The sequence below is a fragment of the Chironomus tepperi genome, unplaced genomic scaffold (genome assembly GCF_022539635.2).
Source record: "Chironomus tepperi strain 1889 unplaced genomic scaffold, CSIRO-AGI_Ctep_v1 contig_309, whole genome shotgun sequence".
Taxonomy (NCBI): Eukaryota; Metazoa; Arthropoda; class Insecta; order Diptera; family Chironomidae; genus Chironomus; species Chironomus tepperi.
Window position 1 is genome coordinate 270,851 of NW_027226431.1, and position 18,908 is coordinate 289,758.

Consider the following 18,908-nt stretch of genomic DNA (forward strand, 5'->3'; position numbering starts at 1 on the left):
TTCTAAAAATATTTTCATCGTAATCAGATTCAACCCTTCCAACTATCGACGTACTTTATGCTTGAATTTCTAAAAATAATTCCCTTTGATCTTTTACTACGAAATTTTTACTTGAATTGACACACCCAAAAAATTATAAACATCTATGATGTAAGCAATACAACTCACATCAATATTTATTTCCAATTAAATGAACTAATTCAATTAATCTGTTTATGTGCATTTACGTTGAAATCAATAAACTCGTTCTTGGAAATATCTGAAGTGAGCACTTGAGTGCGGATGATATTCTATGGCAAAAGAAAATTATTTTTCCATAAAGTATAAAATATCTACCTGAAAATTTTTCATTCAATTCTATATCACTGTAGCGTAATTGGAGAGAATATTCTTGTTGACCTAAAAATTGTTAGTTATCTAAGCATCTAAAATATAAAAATAATAAACTGAAGAAGAAGATCTTTGAGGATTTTCCCCCACAGCAATTACTGTGAGGTTAACATCATCGTTGATATTTGAGATCTTACCCGACTAAGTGTGACACTATCTACTATTCCGACCTTTATTAATTGAAGAGTTGACTGTTTGTCGGGTAAATTTGAAGTTTTCTGGAACAGCATAACGTGTTTGCTATGACATCGGTACGTCACCATATTAACGTTAGTATGCGAAGATTCCTTGACGACGCCTTGACTCCCGATGACGACTCATTTTTACGGTGAGAAACTAAGAGGTTCGCTGTATTGTATTGCTCATGGTACAACATATAGTAGATCGTAGTGCCTTTTGGTCTTCAACGGACTCTAATCTTCATGTTTTATTGTATCGCTCGGGTAGTCTATGGGGTTGTAGTTTCTTCTTTAAACGACGCCTGAAGCTGGATCTATAGTACCACATGCTCTCGCTCAGGAGCAACCGATTCCAAGTACAGAGTTGTCGCATGAAGAACTTCCATGAGTAGACATTATAGCAATTTTCCATCTTTAACGGGCCTCTTAATTAACACGACAATGCAGTAATTCAGTTCCTCGAAAATTGTAAAGAAACCATTTAAGAGTGACCAGGCCAGCAACACTGTCTAAATATTCATTACACTGATAACCTTTAATTATCCACAAAACAATAAACTTCATTCTGAAATCTGTTTTTAAATATAAAGTTCAAAAATAAAACTTCAAATTTATTTCAATTTTTTTCATTTTTATTATTTTTTTCCCATCACTGTTATGTCGTATTTTATCAACCAACATTAATTATCAACTGCAATTTAATCAATAAATAATTTGTTTCATTAGCCTAAATTTTTTTCGCAATGGTATTTTATCATTTTCATCCTCAGTTATTGTTTAGTTATATTTCATTTAAAGATTTTTTTATGTTTTTTATTTGTTTCATTTAAATATGTCTTTAATAATGATTTGATTTTTATGATTTTTTTTTGTAGAACGATTTAAATACTTTTTTATTCATTTTTAGTTGAATGAATTTAATGGAAAAAAAGAAATATATAACTATATATAGATGTATATATAATGCGCATTATTTAAATATGGTTAAGGGATTTTTTGGAGAAGGAAATCACAATTGTTTTTCGCTTCTTTTTATTCTTTATATACCAGGATTAAGTTAGCAATTAGGATATTTTTTTTGGATCCAATAATATACAATGTGTAACGTGTATGATGAACAAATGAATGAACGCGTAGGAGTTAATTATAATCATAATCAACTTGGTACCGCAAATTTTCCTGAACGATTGGATTTTGTATTTTTTTGGTAAGCACAATAGAGAACAAAGAGAAGAAGAAAATGTTAATTTTTAAGGTAAGTTTGATTCAAAATTTTTGGGAAAAATCGAAAGGAATAAAGTCTTTTGATAATAATTGAAAAAATAATGTTGAACAAATATTTTGGGAAATTAAAGCACATTTTCTAGCCGAAAATGCACCAATTTATATTGACATCTAAATTATGACTAGAGTTCAGCAATAGTAATATTCAGAAATTATAATTTGAGTGATTTTTGCTCGATTCATAACCAAAGTCTGTTGCTGTGTTTGAATCAAAGAAAAGTTGATTTTAATTTCAAAAAAATTGGTTTGTTCAAAAAATTATAATTGAAAGCAAGCTTTTTGTATATGTTTCAGTAGAAGCCAAAATAAGTATAGATTATTAATTGCTCATATAGTCAAAACCTCTAAAATACTCAAGAAATAAGAAGCTAAAGCTGACATAGGTTCGAATCCTTTCAAATATAGAATGCAAAAATTGTTTTGAATATATGAAAAAATCCTTTTTTTTTTTTGAATATTTTTTGATATACTTTATTTTCGAGAAAATAAGAAAATCTCAAACTGTACGAAAAGTATGAACTAACCTCATTTGTTCAATTTCCACAATTAAAACCCTTTAAATTTCCATAAAACATCTAAAAATCTCACGGTAAATTACTTCACTTTGATTCAAACACTCATTATCGGAATTAATCATGAACAAAAAATGCAACACTAAATTTTCCATCATTTTTCCAATTATTTTACAAAAGACTTCACCCCCTTCGACAAACAACATTAAAGAGAGAAAAAATTTTGCTGCGATATATATTTCCATTGTAATAATCATTATGAGAGTGTAAAAATTATAATATTATAGAATATATTTTAAGGGTAGATGTATCGGTTAGTAATGAAAGGTACTAATTATCATGCAATCAGATAGATATACATAATAGAATATATTTAAAGGGTAGGTAGGCTTAGTAAACCTTTTGATTGTTCAAATGTGTATGGATTAACATTACACAAAGAGAAAAAGTAAATTTTTTTAATTCAAAAGAAACAAAAGAAATGTGTCATAACTGTATATTTTTCAGTTTTGTTAGTTGTTCTAATCATTACATAAAAATAACATTATTCGGTCTATATAAATAATAAAGACATACGCAAAAATGTAACATTAATAAGATCATTATTTGAGTCCAATTCTGAAATTATTACTATTTTCTTCTCACAAAACTGATCAATTTTTAACGAGATTTTTTAAAACCACTTTTAACTTTATTGATAAATGGCGTTAAAAATTGCAAATTACATAAAAATAATAAAAAAAAGCATATTTTTACAGACAGACTCAAATCCATTTTGTTGTAAAATTATACAAAAAAAAACTAATCTTTTTACAATATTTATGTAAATTATATAAACTAATGTAATTATTTAATTGTTCCAGTACATATTGTGTAGAATCATTAGTGGAATGACTTTCTTATTGATGATTTTTACTCATTTGCTTCAATTTTAAGCATGAAATATCATAGAAAAATTCTAAACGTTTTTTTTAAAGATATTAAATGATAAACATAATAGTCTATTTCTTTGCTAACCTAATAATAAATGTTCCTCTTCAGTTTATAATAATTTTTCTCATAGCTAAGTAGGTGCATATATGTTGGGTTAAAAATAATGATTGTGATCTGCGCTTGAATTTGTCATGATTAAACTGGGAATTTTATAAACCAAATTGAATAGTTCAAATTGACATTTTGTCAACTGATTTAACAAGTATTTAAATAATCAAAATATTCTAGATAGATTTAGTAATAAGCCGTGGGTTCGAATCCCATTAAAGGAAGAAATTGATACTTTTAGGAAGATGGAACCAATTAAATTTTTTTTTTTGCATAATTTTTTATAATATCATCTCGACGCGACTAAAACTAACCGCAAAATAAAAACAATTTTCAGCAAAAAAAAAAATTAAAATTAACTGCTTAAATTCGTCACAAACAATTCTTCTTGGCTCACATTTCTATCATTTTCTACCCACTCTCAAGCCAATTTCTGGCAATAATATTGATTTCTCATCATGACAAATAGACTGCAGAGTCAATTATTATCCTCACCGATGAAAGATAACGTTAAATTCGATTAAGGCACCACAAGACACAAACAAAATAAAAAAAAATTTAAATGGAAATGAAAATTGCACGTATTCTAAAAGCATTTTGAAGATCTTACAACATTTGTTAGGGGGTCAAATAGCATTGAATCGTCAATCTGATAAGAAAGTCTCATCAACTTTATTCACAAAAAAAATATATTTTTTTTTATGCTCGAATGTCGTTATCAAGATGCAAATTTTCGAGAAATTTTCTTTTTAAGGCTATATGATTATAGGATCATTTTCGTGGATATTTTAACAAAAAAAAATAAGAATAATAAAAATTACTATACATGTTCCTGACATTATACAAAAATAAGTTGAATAACAAAAAAAAAATAAAAGCATAAAAAAAAGTTACATTGAAGGATCGTAAAAAACACAAGAGATAATGAGTTGTAAAGGTCTTCAACAATGTACGCGTGTATTTGTTTTAATTAAAATATTTGTATTTTTTTTTCTAGGAAAAAGTTTTCTTTTTTTTAAACATCTTTTATCTTTGTTTTTTTTCTATACAAGTTTCATACATGCGTGTGTATGTGTGTGTATGATGGTGGTTGTGTTTTATTGTTCTTATAAATCTTGGGATTTGTAAAGAATTCTAATACTTTTAGCATCAGTATAACAGACTCTCACCATTTCGGATGTAAGGGAGTTAAGGGCTTTCTCAACAGTTGGCTTGTGCTTATCTGACATTGATGAATGATTGAGAGGTGATGAGGAACCAGACAATTCTAAATGATTTAGGTCAAAAAATAATTTAAATAACTATAATTGTTTTTATGATGAAATGATTTTTTTTCTGAGGTTCTTCACAAATGACGTCAAATTTGACCCGCACCTTCATATTATTTGGTGATTTTTGTGGATATCTGGATTTATAATTTGGTCCCTAATACAAGAAAAAATAAGTCTATGTACACTAAACTATAGGAGATTAACTTAAAATAAATATTATAACCTCCCTCCACCGTCAATTATTGAACGTCATTAGTGATTAACCCCTTACCAATTTCACCATTTTCACTAGAGCTTGATTCTGTAAAACTCGGTGTGCCTTCCGTCCATGTTGGAGTTGAACCCTCCATTGATGTTGGTGGAGTCCATGCAAGTGCTCCTCTAGAGCCATAATTACTATTATTTGATGAAGTCGAGTCCTTAGCTAATTGTGTTTCTAAACGAATGTCTGATATACTAACAGCCGCAAGTAAAAAAGATAAATTTGTGTGTTAATTAAATTCAATTAAGCAAGCATATTAAGGTTAATTAATCCACTGTCTCTATTCATACCTAACGGAATCTTCACGATAACTCGTACTGCGAGGCGAATTTAGTCTCTTATCACTAGAACTTCTATAGTCATTGCTTAAATTTTTCGTTTGATTGTTATAAACTCCATGCTCGCTGATATCGTCAAATGCGGGTGGTGGCGTTGATGAGCATGATGGGGCAGAGCCTAGCGATAAAGAATAGACACATGTGGAGCGTTTATGAATTACACATGATTCAAATGAAAAATGTAAGTGTGAGAGAGAGATAAAAAAAGAGTAGAGAAGTGAAAAGTACATTAAAGCAATAAGAGAGATGATATGAGTTAGAGAATTACAGATATAGTGACTGAATGAGATAGAAGTAGAACAATATTACTAGTGAAAATTGGCCATAATTGACAACTAGAGTGGCACTGCCAACAAACTTTTTTTTTGTCTGTCATTTAAGCTTTTTTTCTCATTTGTTTATTCACATGGACCAAAAAAAAAGAATTCAGCAAATAAATTAGCACTCGACATTAAAATCTTAAATTTAAAAAAAAAAATTCTATCGAAAAATAAATAATCTCTGTTAAAAGCACTTAAGGCTAGTTGTGGACACTCTTTAATATCATTCCATAGAAGCGAATTTTAAGGGTTATGGATAAAAGCACAAATCTTTACATGCTGATAGAATAAGAAAGAGAATCAGCACTGATTTTGCATAAATTCATACTAAGCAATAGGAAGGCATTGATTTGGGGGAAATGGAACTATACAAAGCAACGACGCATAAGATAGTGTTTCTCTGGACTTGTTGAATTCTCAGCATGATCATAGATCCAAGCCATTGATGTAAATCCTGGACATCCGATTAAGACAGCGTTTTGTCATCGACATCCCTTATTTGTTATGGAAATCCTCAACTTTAAATGCTTTTCTTATCCTTAACCTCAACCGTTGATGAAAAATGAATATTTAGTGCATTTAGCATTATGTGAAGCTATCACGGCACACAACTAGCTATTAGGTTATTCAAAAATTGATTCAAACTTCAACGTCAAAAAGATGACTTGAATCCAGAGTGTCCACACATTAAAAATAATTTAAACAAATTCACCATCACGACTGAATTGATGATGAACGATTTTATCTTTTTTGGCTGACGACAAAAGCTTGTCAGACACCTTAATCGAGCTTTCAATTCCTGAATCTGTCTCATTTATGTACGGTGACTGAGCTTTTATATTCTGTTTAGCTATTGCATAACGATCAAGGGAATTATAATTTTCAACACGAGCTTTAACTAAACTACTATCCGAGATTCTTCTATTTCTTCCTTTATTCACAACTGGCTTTTTAATCGAACATCCATCGTTCGTTGTGAATGAATCAATGAGACGTTTGACACTTTTAAATTTAAATTCCTGACAATTTGCGGCATCATCATCCGGTGTTGAGACATTGTCAGGAATTTCAACAGATTCAAGCCATTTTTTAACCTTTTGTGTGCCACTTACAGCACCCATTTCTTCTAAAGTCTTTAATTTATCACTATCAATTTTATGACATCTATTACTAGTGCGATTATATAAATTATATGAATTTATGAATGATTTTTTACTTTTTGATCGAGGTGAACCACGAGGCGGTACAGGAGGTGGCACAGATTGTTTTACAATTGACGTTCGCTTTTTTAATGGCGGTAACGATGTACTGGGACTGACTGGAGTTACAACAGCACCACTTGACGAATTGGCATTTTGGCTGACATTAAGTGATTGACTCTTTTCAGCTGCTGTTGGCGGTGCAACAATTACAACCTTACTATTTGTTGTTGTGACGTTATTCGAGGAGGACGTCTGATTATTACTATTATTATTATTGTTATAGTTATTATTGCTCTTATTGGCTTTATTGATTGCACGAATCAATTGCATGTTGACCGATCCTGATGCTTTAATTATTTGTGTTTTTTTTTAAGGAATTGTTTTTTTATCAGATTAATTTATGATTAAAGTATTTTTTTGATGATCATAATTTCCAGTTATTTGGTGAATGGATGCAGTAAAAATGAGAAGAAACGAGAAACTTTTTTTTATAAAATGCAATCATAATAATTTTTTTTTTTTTTTTTTGTATTTTTTCAAGAAATAAATTCATCAAATTTGTTGTTTTTTCAGGTATACAAAAAAAGATAAGGCATAAGATTCACAACACAACATAAATACGAAACAATAAAAATGTACGTAGATATGTGAAAATGTTAAACAGAAACGAAATCATACAAAAAAATAACAGCAACGAGCAAAAGATTCCAGAAAATTTGTTATTTTGTATATTTTTTTTGCAAAAAGCCACATAAAAAATTATAAAAATTTCATGTATCGCACAAAAGAGAAACAAGAAACAAAAGTCATATAATAAATAAAATAAAATCATAATGAGGGTAATGAGTGTTGTTGTTGTTGAGGTTTTTTTTTATATAGATATATAATTCCGTGTAAGAAAAAAAAGAGGAAGGAAGAATGTTAAAGCTAAAATATAAAAAAATTTCTCATCTATATTTTAAAAGCTACCAACCTGCTTTCGAAGAGCTACTGTGAGGCTGATTATGCGAGCTGCTTGCCGCTATTTATGTGCACAAAAAAATGGGAATAAACAGAAAAATTTTGTAAAAAGTTTAATTGAAAGCTTTGCTTGCTGGTGACTTATTTCTGCATCAATGTAATTTTTTGTGGATAACGATAATTGAGTTGCAAAAGTTATGGGAGGTAGGGAGTAGGCAAAGTTTGCATTTTTCATGCTTAAAAGCATTATTTTTACGTGCATAGATGGCCGTTGAAAAATTTCGTTAATTTTTAACTGAATTTCTTTGATTTAAGCTGATTTTTATATAGTTAAGAATACTAACATTTCATAATTTGAGTGGATTTTTTAGGGAAGTTTGGCTTCTTCTCAAATATTTCAAATCGAACTCTTTGTCTTCTCACTAGGAAGAAATTAAAGGAATTTTATTCAAATATTCCTAAAAAATATGATTAAAATTGAATTGAAGCTTACAAATTTAATTGTCGGACTTAAACTTTTATTAAAAATGACTTGATTAATGAAATAAAATTGCTTTTATCAAAAGGTAGATTTTGATCGAAATTGCGGTTTTTTGGCAAAAAATTAAAATCAATTCAATCAATCAGTTCGAATTGTTGATTAAACTCGTTTTAAAAGACTGTTGACCGAGAAAATGTGGCACTTGGTTATTGCAGAAGGCAGTCAACTATAGAAACCACTGATCTGTCGGCCACAAAAGTAAGTAAAATCAATTTGTTAAGCAATAATATCGGTTATCTAGGGAATAAATGCTAAGTAATCCCAGTCTCTTAAGGACTCTAGAGTAGCCAAATAAAGCAAGAATGTGGGAATTGACGTATTTGAAAATTATTTTCAATTGGAATACATTCCTGCATTGGTTTTCGGTCAATTGATCTAGAAATTGGGATGCTCCTTTGAATATTCTTGAACTCGACACTTTAATAATATTTGCTATGCCTAAAAACAATTTTTATCCAATTTTCTTCAATTAAGTGAAAAATTGAAAATTGTTAAAACTTTCAGTAATATTCATGACTCCAAACTTATTTTTGTCATACTCCCATATCCAATAATCCAATCCAACCCAATTTTTAACGAATATTTCCATTACATGCACAGATAAAATCATAAGAGAATATTTTGTGCTTAATTTGCAGCTTTTGCACATGAATGCATTAAAAATGAAGACAAAAAAAAGTTTTAAATAATGTACTTACCATGACTATCAGCCTCAGATTCAGTTGATCTTTGATGCGCGACCTTTGATAAGCTTTTCCGTTTTGACGGTGAATGTTTGAGAGCTGTAAAATTGTAAACGAGAAGAAAGAAAAAAGATTAAAAAATGTTGAAATTTTATCACAATTGATTTTAATATGAATTAGGTATTATTGAAATGTTTCATAAACAAATTAATTAATCTACATATATGACACAAAACATTGATAAATTCTATCAAATAATTTATGAACTTTTTTAATTTAAATTTTTTTTTCTAAGCGGCGACTTGGTGTATCAATTTACATTTTCATGTTGAGTCGCATAACAAAATTGATAGGAAATTATAAAGTGAAATGAATATTAGCGTATTAAGAACAAAGAAAATTATAAGATATAGTGACAGAGAAATATTTTGAGAAATGTAGGACTAGAAATAGATAAAAAAGTGAAGAGAAGCGAAGCTATCTACTTAACACAATATCTACTACAATTAAATTAATTTTTCCAACGATTAAAATTCTCACCTTGAAAACAAAAAAAAAGGAATTTTCTTTTTCAACATAAAAAAATGTTTATGCTCAATCAAAAAAAAATTATGATGAAGCATCAAAAATAAAATGTTCCGTGCACAAAAAAGAATGATGATGAATTGGTGTATAATTCTTCCATAAAAGAACATTAATCATCTCTCAGAAAAAAAAGCCACAAACTCAAATTCCACTTGATATAAAATTAAAAAACATTTTTCTTTTTTTACTCTCGCGTACATCAACAAACTAACAAACAAACTTATGCTGTGTATTTGGAAATCAAATAAAACACTTCATAAAAATCATAAAGTCATGCTACGATCGTTTGAAGGAAAGGATTTTTATTTGTCTAATTGGCAATTTTTGAAAATGAAGATTTTTTCAATTTCTTTGAAAATTTTTCAAATTTCTTTTTTGAAACTTTAATAAATTTTTTCAAACTTTTTCCAAAATTTTTCTTCGAAAAGTTGGACGTTCTGGGAACTTTTCAATTTTAAACGATGAATTTTTAAACAATTTCAATTTTTAACGACATTTTTTGAAGTTTTTGCCAATTTTTTTTTTTCAAAATTTAACGAATTTTTATTGCAAAATTTAATTTTTAAGCTCATAATTTCATCCAGGATTTCATCTCAAACGACCGTAAAATAAACAAAATCAAATTCAAAACTAAACTAAAAATCAAGTCCTTATTATTTTTTCACTTTCTCTGTGCAATTCACAGTGCATGTTTATTTTTTAAGAACTAATAAAAAAATTATATGCTCGGAAATAAGCAATGAGGTTTGTTCATAATAATGATATAGACATAAAAACAACTTAGCATTCTCAACAAGTGGGAAGAACATTTACAATTATTATGACTACATATTATAATAATGTTGTGGTGAAGAGTGCAGGCAAAAAATAGAAGTTTTTATTTTTTTGCTGAAGGAAATGTTAAATTATACACAAAACGAAAAGAAGTATAATTGTGCAATTTACTGAGAAATAAAATCATAAACTAGAAAGTGAAAAATAAAAATTTATATTAAAATTGCTTTTGACATGCTTATTAAAATCTACAACAATGTTTTTCACTGATTTTTTTTAATGTATTTTTTTTTTCCTTTTAAATATTTACAATTCTTTTTCTTATATTGATCATCTCATTTGATTTGATTCTTTTAATATAAATATTTGTGAATTAAAAAAAGGTATTTTGCAGCATGCAAGAAAACTAATTTTTGTTTAAAAATCATAAATTTAATCATTTTTTGTTTTTCTAATTAAATTTAATTTTAAACTATTCACGAATGAATCCAAACTATTTCATGATTGAATGGTTTTGAAACTACCCAATTTATGTGTTGTTGATTACGAGTTGATATTCGTGTGGATGATTCAGGAAATCTATATTGACGTCAAATTCAATAAAGAACTTGAGTCAGGATTACGTCTAAGAGATAGCTTAATTCAATAAGCTCTCCATAATGCTTTATCAATACCGTGAAAATGAAGGGGAATTTTTAGATATTTCAAGTTCAAATTGGTTCAAGTGAATTTTAAGATTAGCAAGAACATTGACATTTGCGAGATAATTTCCAAAACAACTGTTGGATTAGATTAAACCATTATTTTCAATTTTATTGCAAGTCAAAGGATGACTCACAACAAAATGTGTTAAAATTCAGAGTATTTACAGGTTAAAACTTCTAAATGTGAATTCTAATAATTCATAAATTAAACGGTTTCCGTAAATTTAATGTCTCAACATTAATAACTCTAATAAAACGTTATCTGAAGTGTGAAATTGAATTCTCCAAACAATGAAAATCGCATTGACTTTCAAAGTCAAAGAACCTTCTACACTCATTATTAAGGTCAGAATCAACTCAATGTCGAGTTCTTCACTTGTTCTTAACCTTAAATTTTTTATAACAATTCAATAAAAATCACATGCATATGACATCAATAATTTATGTCAAGCCACGTGTTGCACACTTAATTAAAAAAAAAATCCTTTAAAAATTTTCAATTTCAATTTCAAAAAGTCGTGCAAATTCAATCATGAATAGTTTTTTTGGAAGTTATCCAAAAGGACAATTTTTTGAACATAAAAAATAAATTTTTTTGGATATAAAATTTTTCAAAAACGGAAATTAAAAATTAATTAAAAATAGAAATAGGAATCAAAAATGAAGTAAAAAATCGTGCATTTTAATTCATAAAAAGAATAATGAGTAAGTTCATCTGTACTTTAAAATTGTAATTAAAAAGTAAAAAGAATATAAAATTCTCGAAATTACAAGCATTTCGAATTTTGTTTTTAAAAAAAAGGTATGAAAATAGATTTCCAGACTTTACCTATATAGCTAGTCACCAAAGTACGAAATTTACGATGTTGCCCTTTGATTTCGGGAAGATCCACTAAATTAATATTTTTTACATATTTCAAATTTTTCAGATATTTTAAAAAATTCATGAGGCAATGAAATGATTTAATAAAAAAAAAGATATTTTCATGTTGGTAATTTTTTTTTGTTCAAATTAATAGTTTTTTTGTTTGTAAATTACATAACAATGATCCGAGGATGAAGAATAGGAAAAAAAGAAAAAATATGAAGAAAAAAGAGAAAAGAAATGAATTGATCAAAATTGCTAGTTCTTTTTGTGCCCTTTTTCAATTTTTCTTCTGTATAATGAGCGATAAATGGGTTTATTTCATTGATAAAAGAAAAATAATATGTAGGTATGAATGAAATCATAAGGATTCGTAAAATAAAATATACATGAGGAAGTGTGTCAAATAATGTTTGGTGCAGGAGCGTAGCCAGAATATTCACGATTGAGCTTTTTTACAATTATTTAATTTGAAAAATATATTTCAACAAGTTTGATATTTCATCAAAAAAAATTTTTAAGACTTCCAAGAACTGCACACCGTATCCACAAATGCAAAGCTACATCACCGTATAACTTTTTAGATGCGATCTTGTCCTGACTATTTCGTGACAAACAATTTTTATAGTGAAAAATGTGATTCACATTGGATCCACCGCATTATACTACTCTGAGTTCTGACTCATAAGCTGTCATACTGACGAATTGATTATTTAAATCTTTTAAGTGTAATTCTTTCAAAATTCCAGGAAATCATTCAAAATTGAGCCTTTGTATCAACAAACTTAAATTATTATACTTCTTCATATACCCCCTTCGATATACCCAGACTTTAAAAGCTCTCTAATGCTAGACGTCATTACTGACTGTCTCCTAAACCACTTTTCAAACAAGACGTTTGCAAATTAAAACTATTAAAAATTCAGAATCTAAAGTTATGTCAAGGGTCAGACCCGATCAGATACTCCAAAAGTAAAGTAAGTACAGTTCTATACATTGCAGTGTCTGAACCTTGAGCTATGTGACATGTTTGAATTTCTAGACACCCTTAAAGAATTTCCTTTCTGGCTACGCACCTGACTTAGTGTATATTTTTGAGTTGGGAAGACAAATCAATTTGTTCACTAAGCATTAATATCCACATTGTACACGAGGGGTGTGGTTTGGTGTAAATAATAACTATAAATTATTTATTTTTTCTGTGAGTGTAATTCATTCCCTATTAAATAGCCGCAAGTAAGAAGTGAAATTAGCTAAGGTAGCAGTAAAGTATGAATCATTTATACTCAGTCTTTTTGCCATTTTTTAATTTCTGTATATGAATGGGATTATATTGATGGGAATATATGCTAAAATAAATTTCTTTACGGTATACAGGAATAATGTGTGTAAATGTAAATAAGGTTTCTTCATTTTGTTTCTTTACTTGTAACATGTCATACGCAATAAAATTCAATATTTTTTTCCATGTCTTGTGAATGCATGAATGACATAAGTAAACTAAACTTAATGAGAAACAGTAAAATAAAATAAAAAAATACTTTTTGTTTTGTATGCAGCAAAAATAATAAAATATAAACAAATATTATCAGTATAATGGGTGAATTAAGGCAAGGTCATTGGCACGTAATGAGAACAAAACAAAAAGTTTGAAATATTTTTTTTCGGGTCATTTATGAGGGAAGAAACGATAAAAGAACTTAAAATAACAGAATTTTGATTGATTTTTGATTACATCCCGCGATATGTTGTTAACTAAATGGATGTACGCAACTCAATTTTGATACTTTTTTAAGTCAAATGTCCAATAAAGGACTTATTCGTAATTTGATCAACAATTGCCTTGGTCTAGGCAAATTTGGAATTTTCAGAAGCAACTTTAACAGTCAAAATTCTTGAATTGAGTACATAAAATTCAAATAAGTAGTTTAAGTCACACATTCTAGGAAGGCAACAATGCTTTCATTAAGGTAATTTCCATCATATTATGATATATAGTAAATAATTCTCATGCTTAATTGAATAAGCAAGATAGTATATAGAAAGAGAATTTTTTCATAGAAAAGCTACAGTATATAATAAAAATAAGTAGGAATGAAATGTGGAAATTGTCATTTTTTAAAATCATGTAATTTCTTGCATTTTATGACATATTTGTGTAATTATAGAGACCATAGACAAACAGTAGGGTAGAAGAAAGATAGAAAATTAAAATAATTTACAGAAGATATAATAAAATTAAAAGTTAAATCTTGGATATATTAAAATATATGTTATGAATATATAAGAAAAAGATTCTTTTTCAAATTTTCTATTTTTTATGTCATTTTATAAGATAATTAAGTTCCTATAAAATGAAGGAATTAAATTGAAAAGGGGTCAAAAATTAATTAATATTTTTTTTTTCAGTTTTATGCGAAAATGTAATTTTATCTTAAAGATATCACAACAATTAACCACTTAGAGACTTTCCACAAATATATATAATATATATAAACTGCTTTCCTTCAAAATAATAATAAAAATACAATATATACGTCGACTTATAGACATCCAATTTTTTTTTTATAGACGACCAGTCAAATAATTAACTAATAAAAATTAATTATGATAAATTTAATAAAAAAATACCTCATATTATCATATTTTCTTATAAAAAATATATCAAGACAGGCACAGATGCCGTGTCTTTAATCACAATCATAGTTTTGTTTGTGTTAAATTTACTCATTTTAAGGCTTTGTACATGTTTTGTGTGTGTTTGTATAAATTTTTTTCAATAAATGTTTTTCTTGTCTTCAAATGTGATGCCACAAAACCTTAATCTTACTTTATAGTAATTTTAAAAAAATTTAGAGTTGTACATCGTTTCTAAATTAATTAAAAAAATGTGTAAACCGATAAAACAGAACAGAAAAAATCTTTAACAATTTGTTTGTCGTCGTTAAACTGATTCAAATTATATATTAGAAATTGAAATGAAAAAATATCAATCATCAAAAAAATGAGGAAAAATAAGATTGAGAAATCAAATCATACAGAGATAATGAAATTTCGTATCAAACAAACAAAACATCATAAATGACCCATCGATTGTTTCAGTGGTGTTGATAATGTAAACTTACGCGATGGAATTTTTCGAAATACAGTCTTGGCCATGAAATCTTGAAAACGTTGAGCATAGAAAGATGGACGATGTACGGATACGGTATCCTAGAATGTAGAGACAAAAAAATATTTATATTAGAAATGGAATTGGATTTTTTGGAGCATTTTCCCATGATAAATTGCTTGTATGAGTCACTTCTGTCGGCTAAAACGTGACTACAATTTCTATTTCTTACTAAAATGAAAAATCGTGATTTTAAGCCGTTCAAGATCAAAACAAATTTCAAAAAGATAGTTTTGAATTTTTGAAACCCGTTAAAATTTGAATATTTTAAAGTCGTTACAATGTAGTAACTCCAATTTGTCATAGGAAATAGCTCATAAATCTTGCCATAAAACTCTTAATGTTCATCGGAATGCTAGTAGTTTCTCATGAATTTTTTAATCATTTATCAAGTTGATTGTCACAGCTGAGTGACTAGAAGGTTCTACTTACACCATCGTGAATGATACTTTTAAACGTATGTTCCAATTTCTTCTTTAATCGATATGATTGTAAAATATCGATAATACCAATGAATAAAAGCAATCGTTCTCCTTTATCGTTTCTTGCTGGAATGCCACCGGGCCTGTAAAGTAATTAATTAGATAAAAATAAAATGTTTATGTAATATTCATATAAGCGACATTGAAAAACTTACGGAACATCTTCCTCCTCGTCAATCGGTTCACTTTCTGCTTGAATACTCTCCATTGCAGTACTATGTGCTACTAAACGTTGGCGATTAATAGATCTGTGAAGTGCACTATACACATAAGCATTGTCTCAGAAAAAAATTAATGAAAAGAGCAAAATGAATTTGAAGCACACAGACTTTTTTGTACTTACCTAGTGCGATTTAATGAAGTTCCAGCACGGTCTTCATGCATTGCTTGATCTGCTTCCGGAGCATCTTCTAAATCTGATTCATCACCACCACGCGATTCTTTACGTGCATGTCGATTTTTCATCTCTTCTTGCTTCTCTTTTTGAGCTTGATCCATATTATGAACACCAACGAGTAACGAATAATCCATGATTTTAAATGACTCAAGCACTCGACAATCCCTTTGAATTGTTTTTATTAAAGCCGCATACGTATCGGCCTCTAAACTTATACCATTTGGATGATGTTCCATGAAATCTAAATCCTTATAAGTCGGAGATTTTTTATTACGTTCCGATTTATTCGCTTTACGCTTATAAGTAGATCCTTTTAAATCATATTTCAAATGCATCCTTATCGAAGACGGTAACAAATTATTCATTGCAATAAGACGGACATTTTTACTATTGCATTGATAACAATATAAGCCAAAGAATTTTGGTAAAAGTGTTCGTGGATTTTGATTAAGATTCATATAATAGCCTGGAAGAAGTTTCTGCAAGAATTCACCTTCTTTATGCTGAACTGTTTTGATTATAAACTCATCATCATCGGTCAAGTAAAATATGGAACCTGACGCGCCAGGATTTGAAAGTTCTCGCAATGGAGCTGAACACATGGACATCTAAAAATAAAATAAATTTTTATGGCCATGAATTATTTATTATTTACATTGTATTGCTCATGCGAAATTTTCCAAGTAAGATTATTTTTTGCGTTTTGTTTCAACTGAATTAGCGAATTCAAAATGATTTTTGAACTTGATATTTAAATAAATTTTGACCGTTAAATTTTTGAACTTCCAGAGCAGTTAATTTTTCAAAATAAAAATCGTTATGATCTTCAAATTTGCAATTAAATTCATACGAGGAAAATGTGCTCACATCAGCATTATTAGTATGTACGTACCATGAAATCATCTGGCTGTATACCGAATAAATCTCGAAAATAACGGAAGGCGATAGGCGCATAAATTTTGAATCTAAACTCGCTGTAATGATGAGCAGGTGTCATGCTGCTTCCTTCGGGTGGAAATGAAATTGTTTCCATTTCCCAGAAGTCCATCATTAATAAATCACGTTTAGGTTTAGAGGCTAAACTTCCGACCTGTTGTATGTAAGTGTAAAAAAAGGAGAGAAAAAAGAAAGAAAAGTAAAAAAGAATGAAATATGCACAGAAAAATAAAAATCAATAGCATGATTTTATCGATCCGTTGAAAAAAAATATATAAATGTACAGTGTGCTAAGTGAATGTGAAGGTTATTGTGTGTAACAATTTGTTAACTCACTGTATGCTGTATTCCTAATTGAATAGAGCCCATAATGGTACTCGTCTGGATCTTTTTATACGTAATCTCGCCATCCTCGCCAACTCTCCGATGTCCAATTTTCTTCTCTTTATCCGCCGACTTTGTCGTTCTTGATATGGAGCTGTTGATAGCGCTCCCTCTGGTTCCTTCCGACATTGTCTAAGATATTTTTAAGATACCATTTTTGATAAATTTCCCATGAGAATTGAGCACTTGTACAACTTACCTCATTTTGAACACCTCCTGTCCTCACTGTCAGTAACACAAAAGAAAAAAAGTTTTAATTTAAAATATTTATTACTTAACAATTACATGCGAACTATGAATCACTAAAGGAATTTATAAACGTAATAACTGGCATCTTATCACATAATTCACTATTATACTCTTATCACATTCAGCTTCCATAAATTGCACAGTCCAATTCGCTCTATCATTATTCTTTTTTTACATCTCTGTTGTTTATACAGTTTAATATGCTTTAAATCAAGCATCAATTGAAACATTTTTTTTTGTATGTTTTGAAAACAAATTGGGCCATTAATTAAAAATAGATTGTGGAAAATTTGTTTTACATCACTTACTATATTATTAAATTATTATTTTCAAATGTCTATACACAGGAGAATCTGCACTTCTTCTTATTCTCGCTTTTTTTTCTCGTCCCAATTCATTCATTCATTCCTTTACACAAAAAAAATGTTCTTTATGACTGAGAATATGCGTGAAAAAGGAAAAAAGTCTTGTGGATGTCTCATAAAATTCAATAATCCAGGATTTATTGGATTGTAAGTTTTTCAACTCATATAACATCACATAACATACATATATGTATAGCTAATATGTATTTCATGAGAAAATTGAATGATATTTTTGTTGTTTTTTTCTTCTTCCTATACTCTATACTCTGTTTTAATGGCCTTTGAAATTGTCTGATTCATAATTTGCATTTTTTTGTAATGTTCGTATAAAATTACATTCTTTTCGCACGTCAATTTCACAATTAATTTATTTTAATTTCTGACACTTCTTACCATAATCTGATGTCGCTTCCGATTCACGGGCTGTTGTTGTTTGTTCTGAATTCTTTGATGAAGAAATATCGTCATGAATCTTTTCTATTTTATCAATTTTTTCCACTGTCGTAGCCATTTGTGTTTTTCACGTCAATTTCACTAATTTAACTCGCGAACTTCAACTTTCGCGATTAGATAATAGATAGCCTATTAACTTTATGCAACATAAACCTTAACATAACTCTTCAAAGCACAATTATATTCATTTTTTTCTTAAACTACAATTTTTTTCATTGATTATTAATGACAACACCAGAAAGCGCTTTCTGCAACAACTTTTGAATTTTTTAAAACCGTTAATTTTTTGAGAAACTTTTATGCGAACCATGCGAAACTTGTTTGATTTTTACATGCTTGCTGTAAATCAGGTAGTTCAGAAAGCTGTCACTAGGTTATTTTTGACTGATATTTCCTAATTTTCATTTGTCTGCTAAAAATACGTAGGCTTTGTCACTACGTAAAACCTTACGTTACGTATTTTTCAAAACAATAGTAATCGTTGCATTTTTAAAAGTTTTTTAACCGTTAATTTTTCAGAAACATTTAACAATTTATTTATAAAATCGAAACTTTATTG

The 18,908-nt window shown here is 28.5% G+C and overlaps 1 protein-coding gene across 12 annotated transcripts; it reads right to left on the reverse strand.

Moving 5' to 3' along the window:
* Positions 1-1,185: 1,185 nt before the first annotated feature.
* On the reverse strand, positions 1,186-18,590 carry PIP5K59B (Phosphatidylinositol 4-phosphate 5-kinase 59B). 12 transcript variants are annotated; one of them, XM_070643448.1, is made up of 16 exons: positions 18,290-18,590; positions 17,482-17,507; positions 17,235-17,414; positions 16,855-17,052; positions 15,909-16,570; positions 15,721-15,825; positions 15,516-15,648; positions 15,037-15,124; positions 11,876-11,938; positions 8,999-9,082; positions 7,773-7,820; positions 6,814-7,146; positions 5,230-5,395; positions 4,958-5,133; positions 4,576-4,673; positions 1,186-1,748 (listed from the first exon to the last, which is right to left on the reverse strand). In XM_070643448.1, exons 1-16 carry the CDS (start codon positions 18,405-18,407, stop codon positions 1,710-1,712), a joined length of 2,517 nt encoding a protein of 838 aa, XP_070499549.1. In that variant the 5' UTR covers positions 18,408-18,590; the 3' UTR covers positions 1,186-1,709. The 12 variants fall into 12 exon arrangements, with proteins under 12 accessions (XP_070499549.1, XP_070499548.1, XP_070499547.1 ...); XM_070643447.1 differs by having other exon boundaries at positions 4,949-5,133; XM_070643446.1 differs by having other exon boundaries at positions 1,186-4,673.
* Between the last annotated feature and the right edge of the window lie 318 nt (positions 18,591-18,908).

What these genes read in the sequence shown, in the direction of transcription:
- PIP5K59B (XM_070643442.1), bottom strand. Translation starts at nt 18,407, where the DNA reads ATGGCTACGACAGTGGAAAAAATTGATAAAATAGAAAAGATTCATGAC. An exon ending in GGAAGCGACATCAGATTATG is followed by an intron (nt 17,508 to 18,289) that starts GTAAGAAGTGTC and finishes TGTTACTGACAG; the next exon opens with TGAGGACAGGAGGTGTTCAA. An exon ending in GACGAGGAGGAAGATGTTCC is followed by an intron (nt 15,649 to 15,720) that starts GTAAGTTTTTCA and finishes ATTACTTTACAG; the next exon opens with GCCCGGTGGCATTCCAGCAA.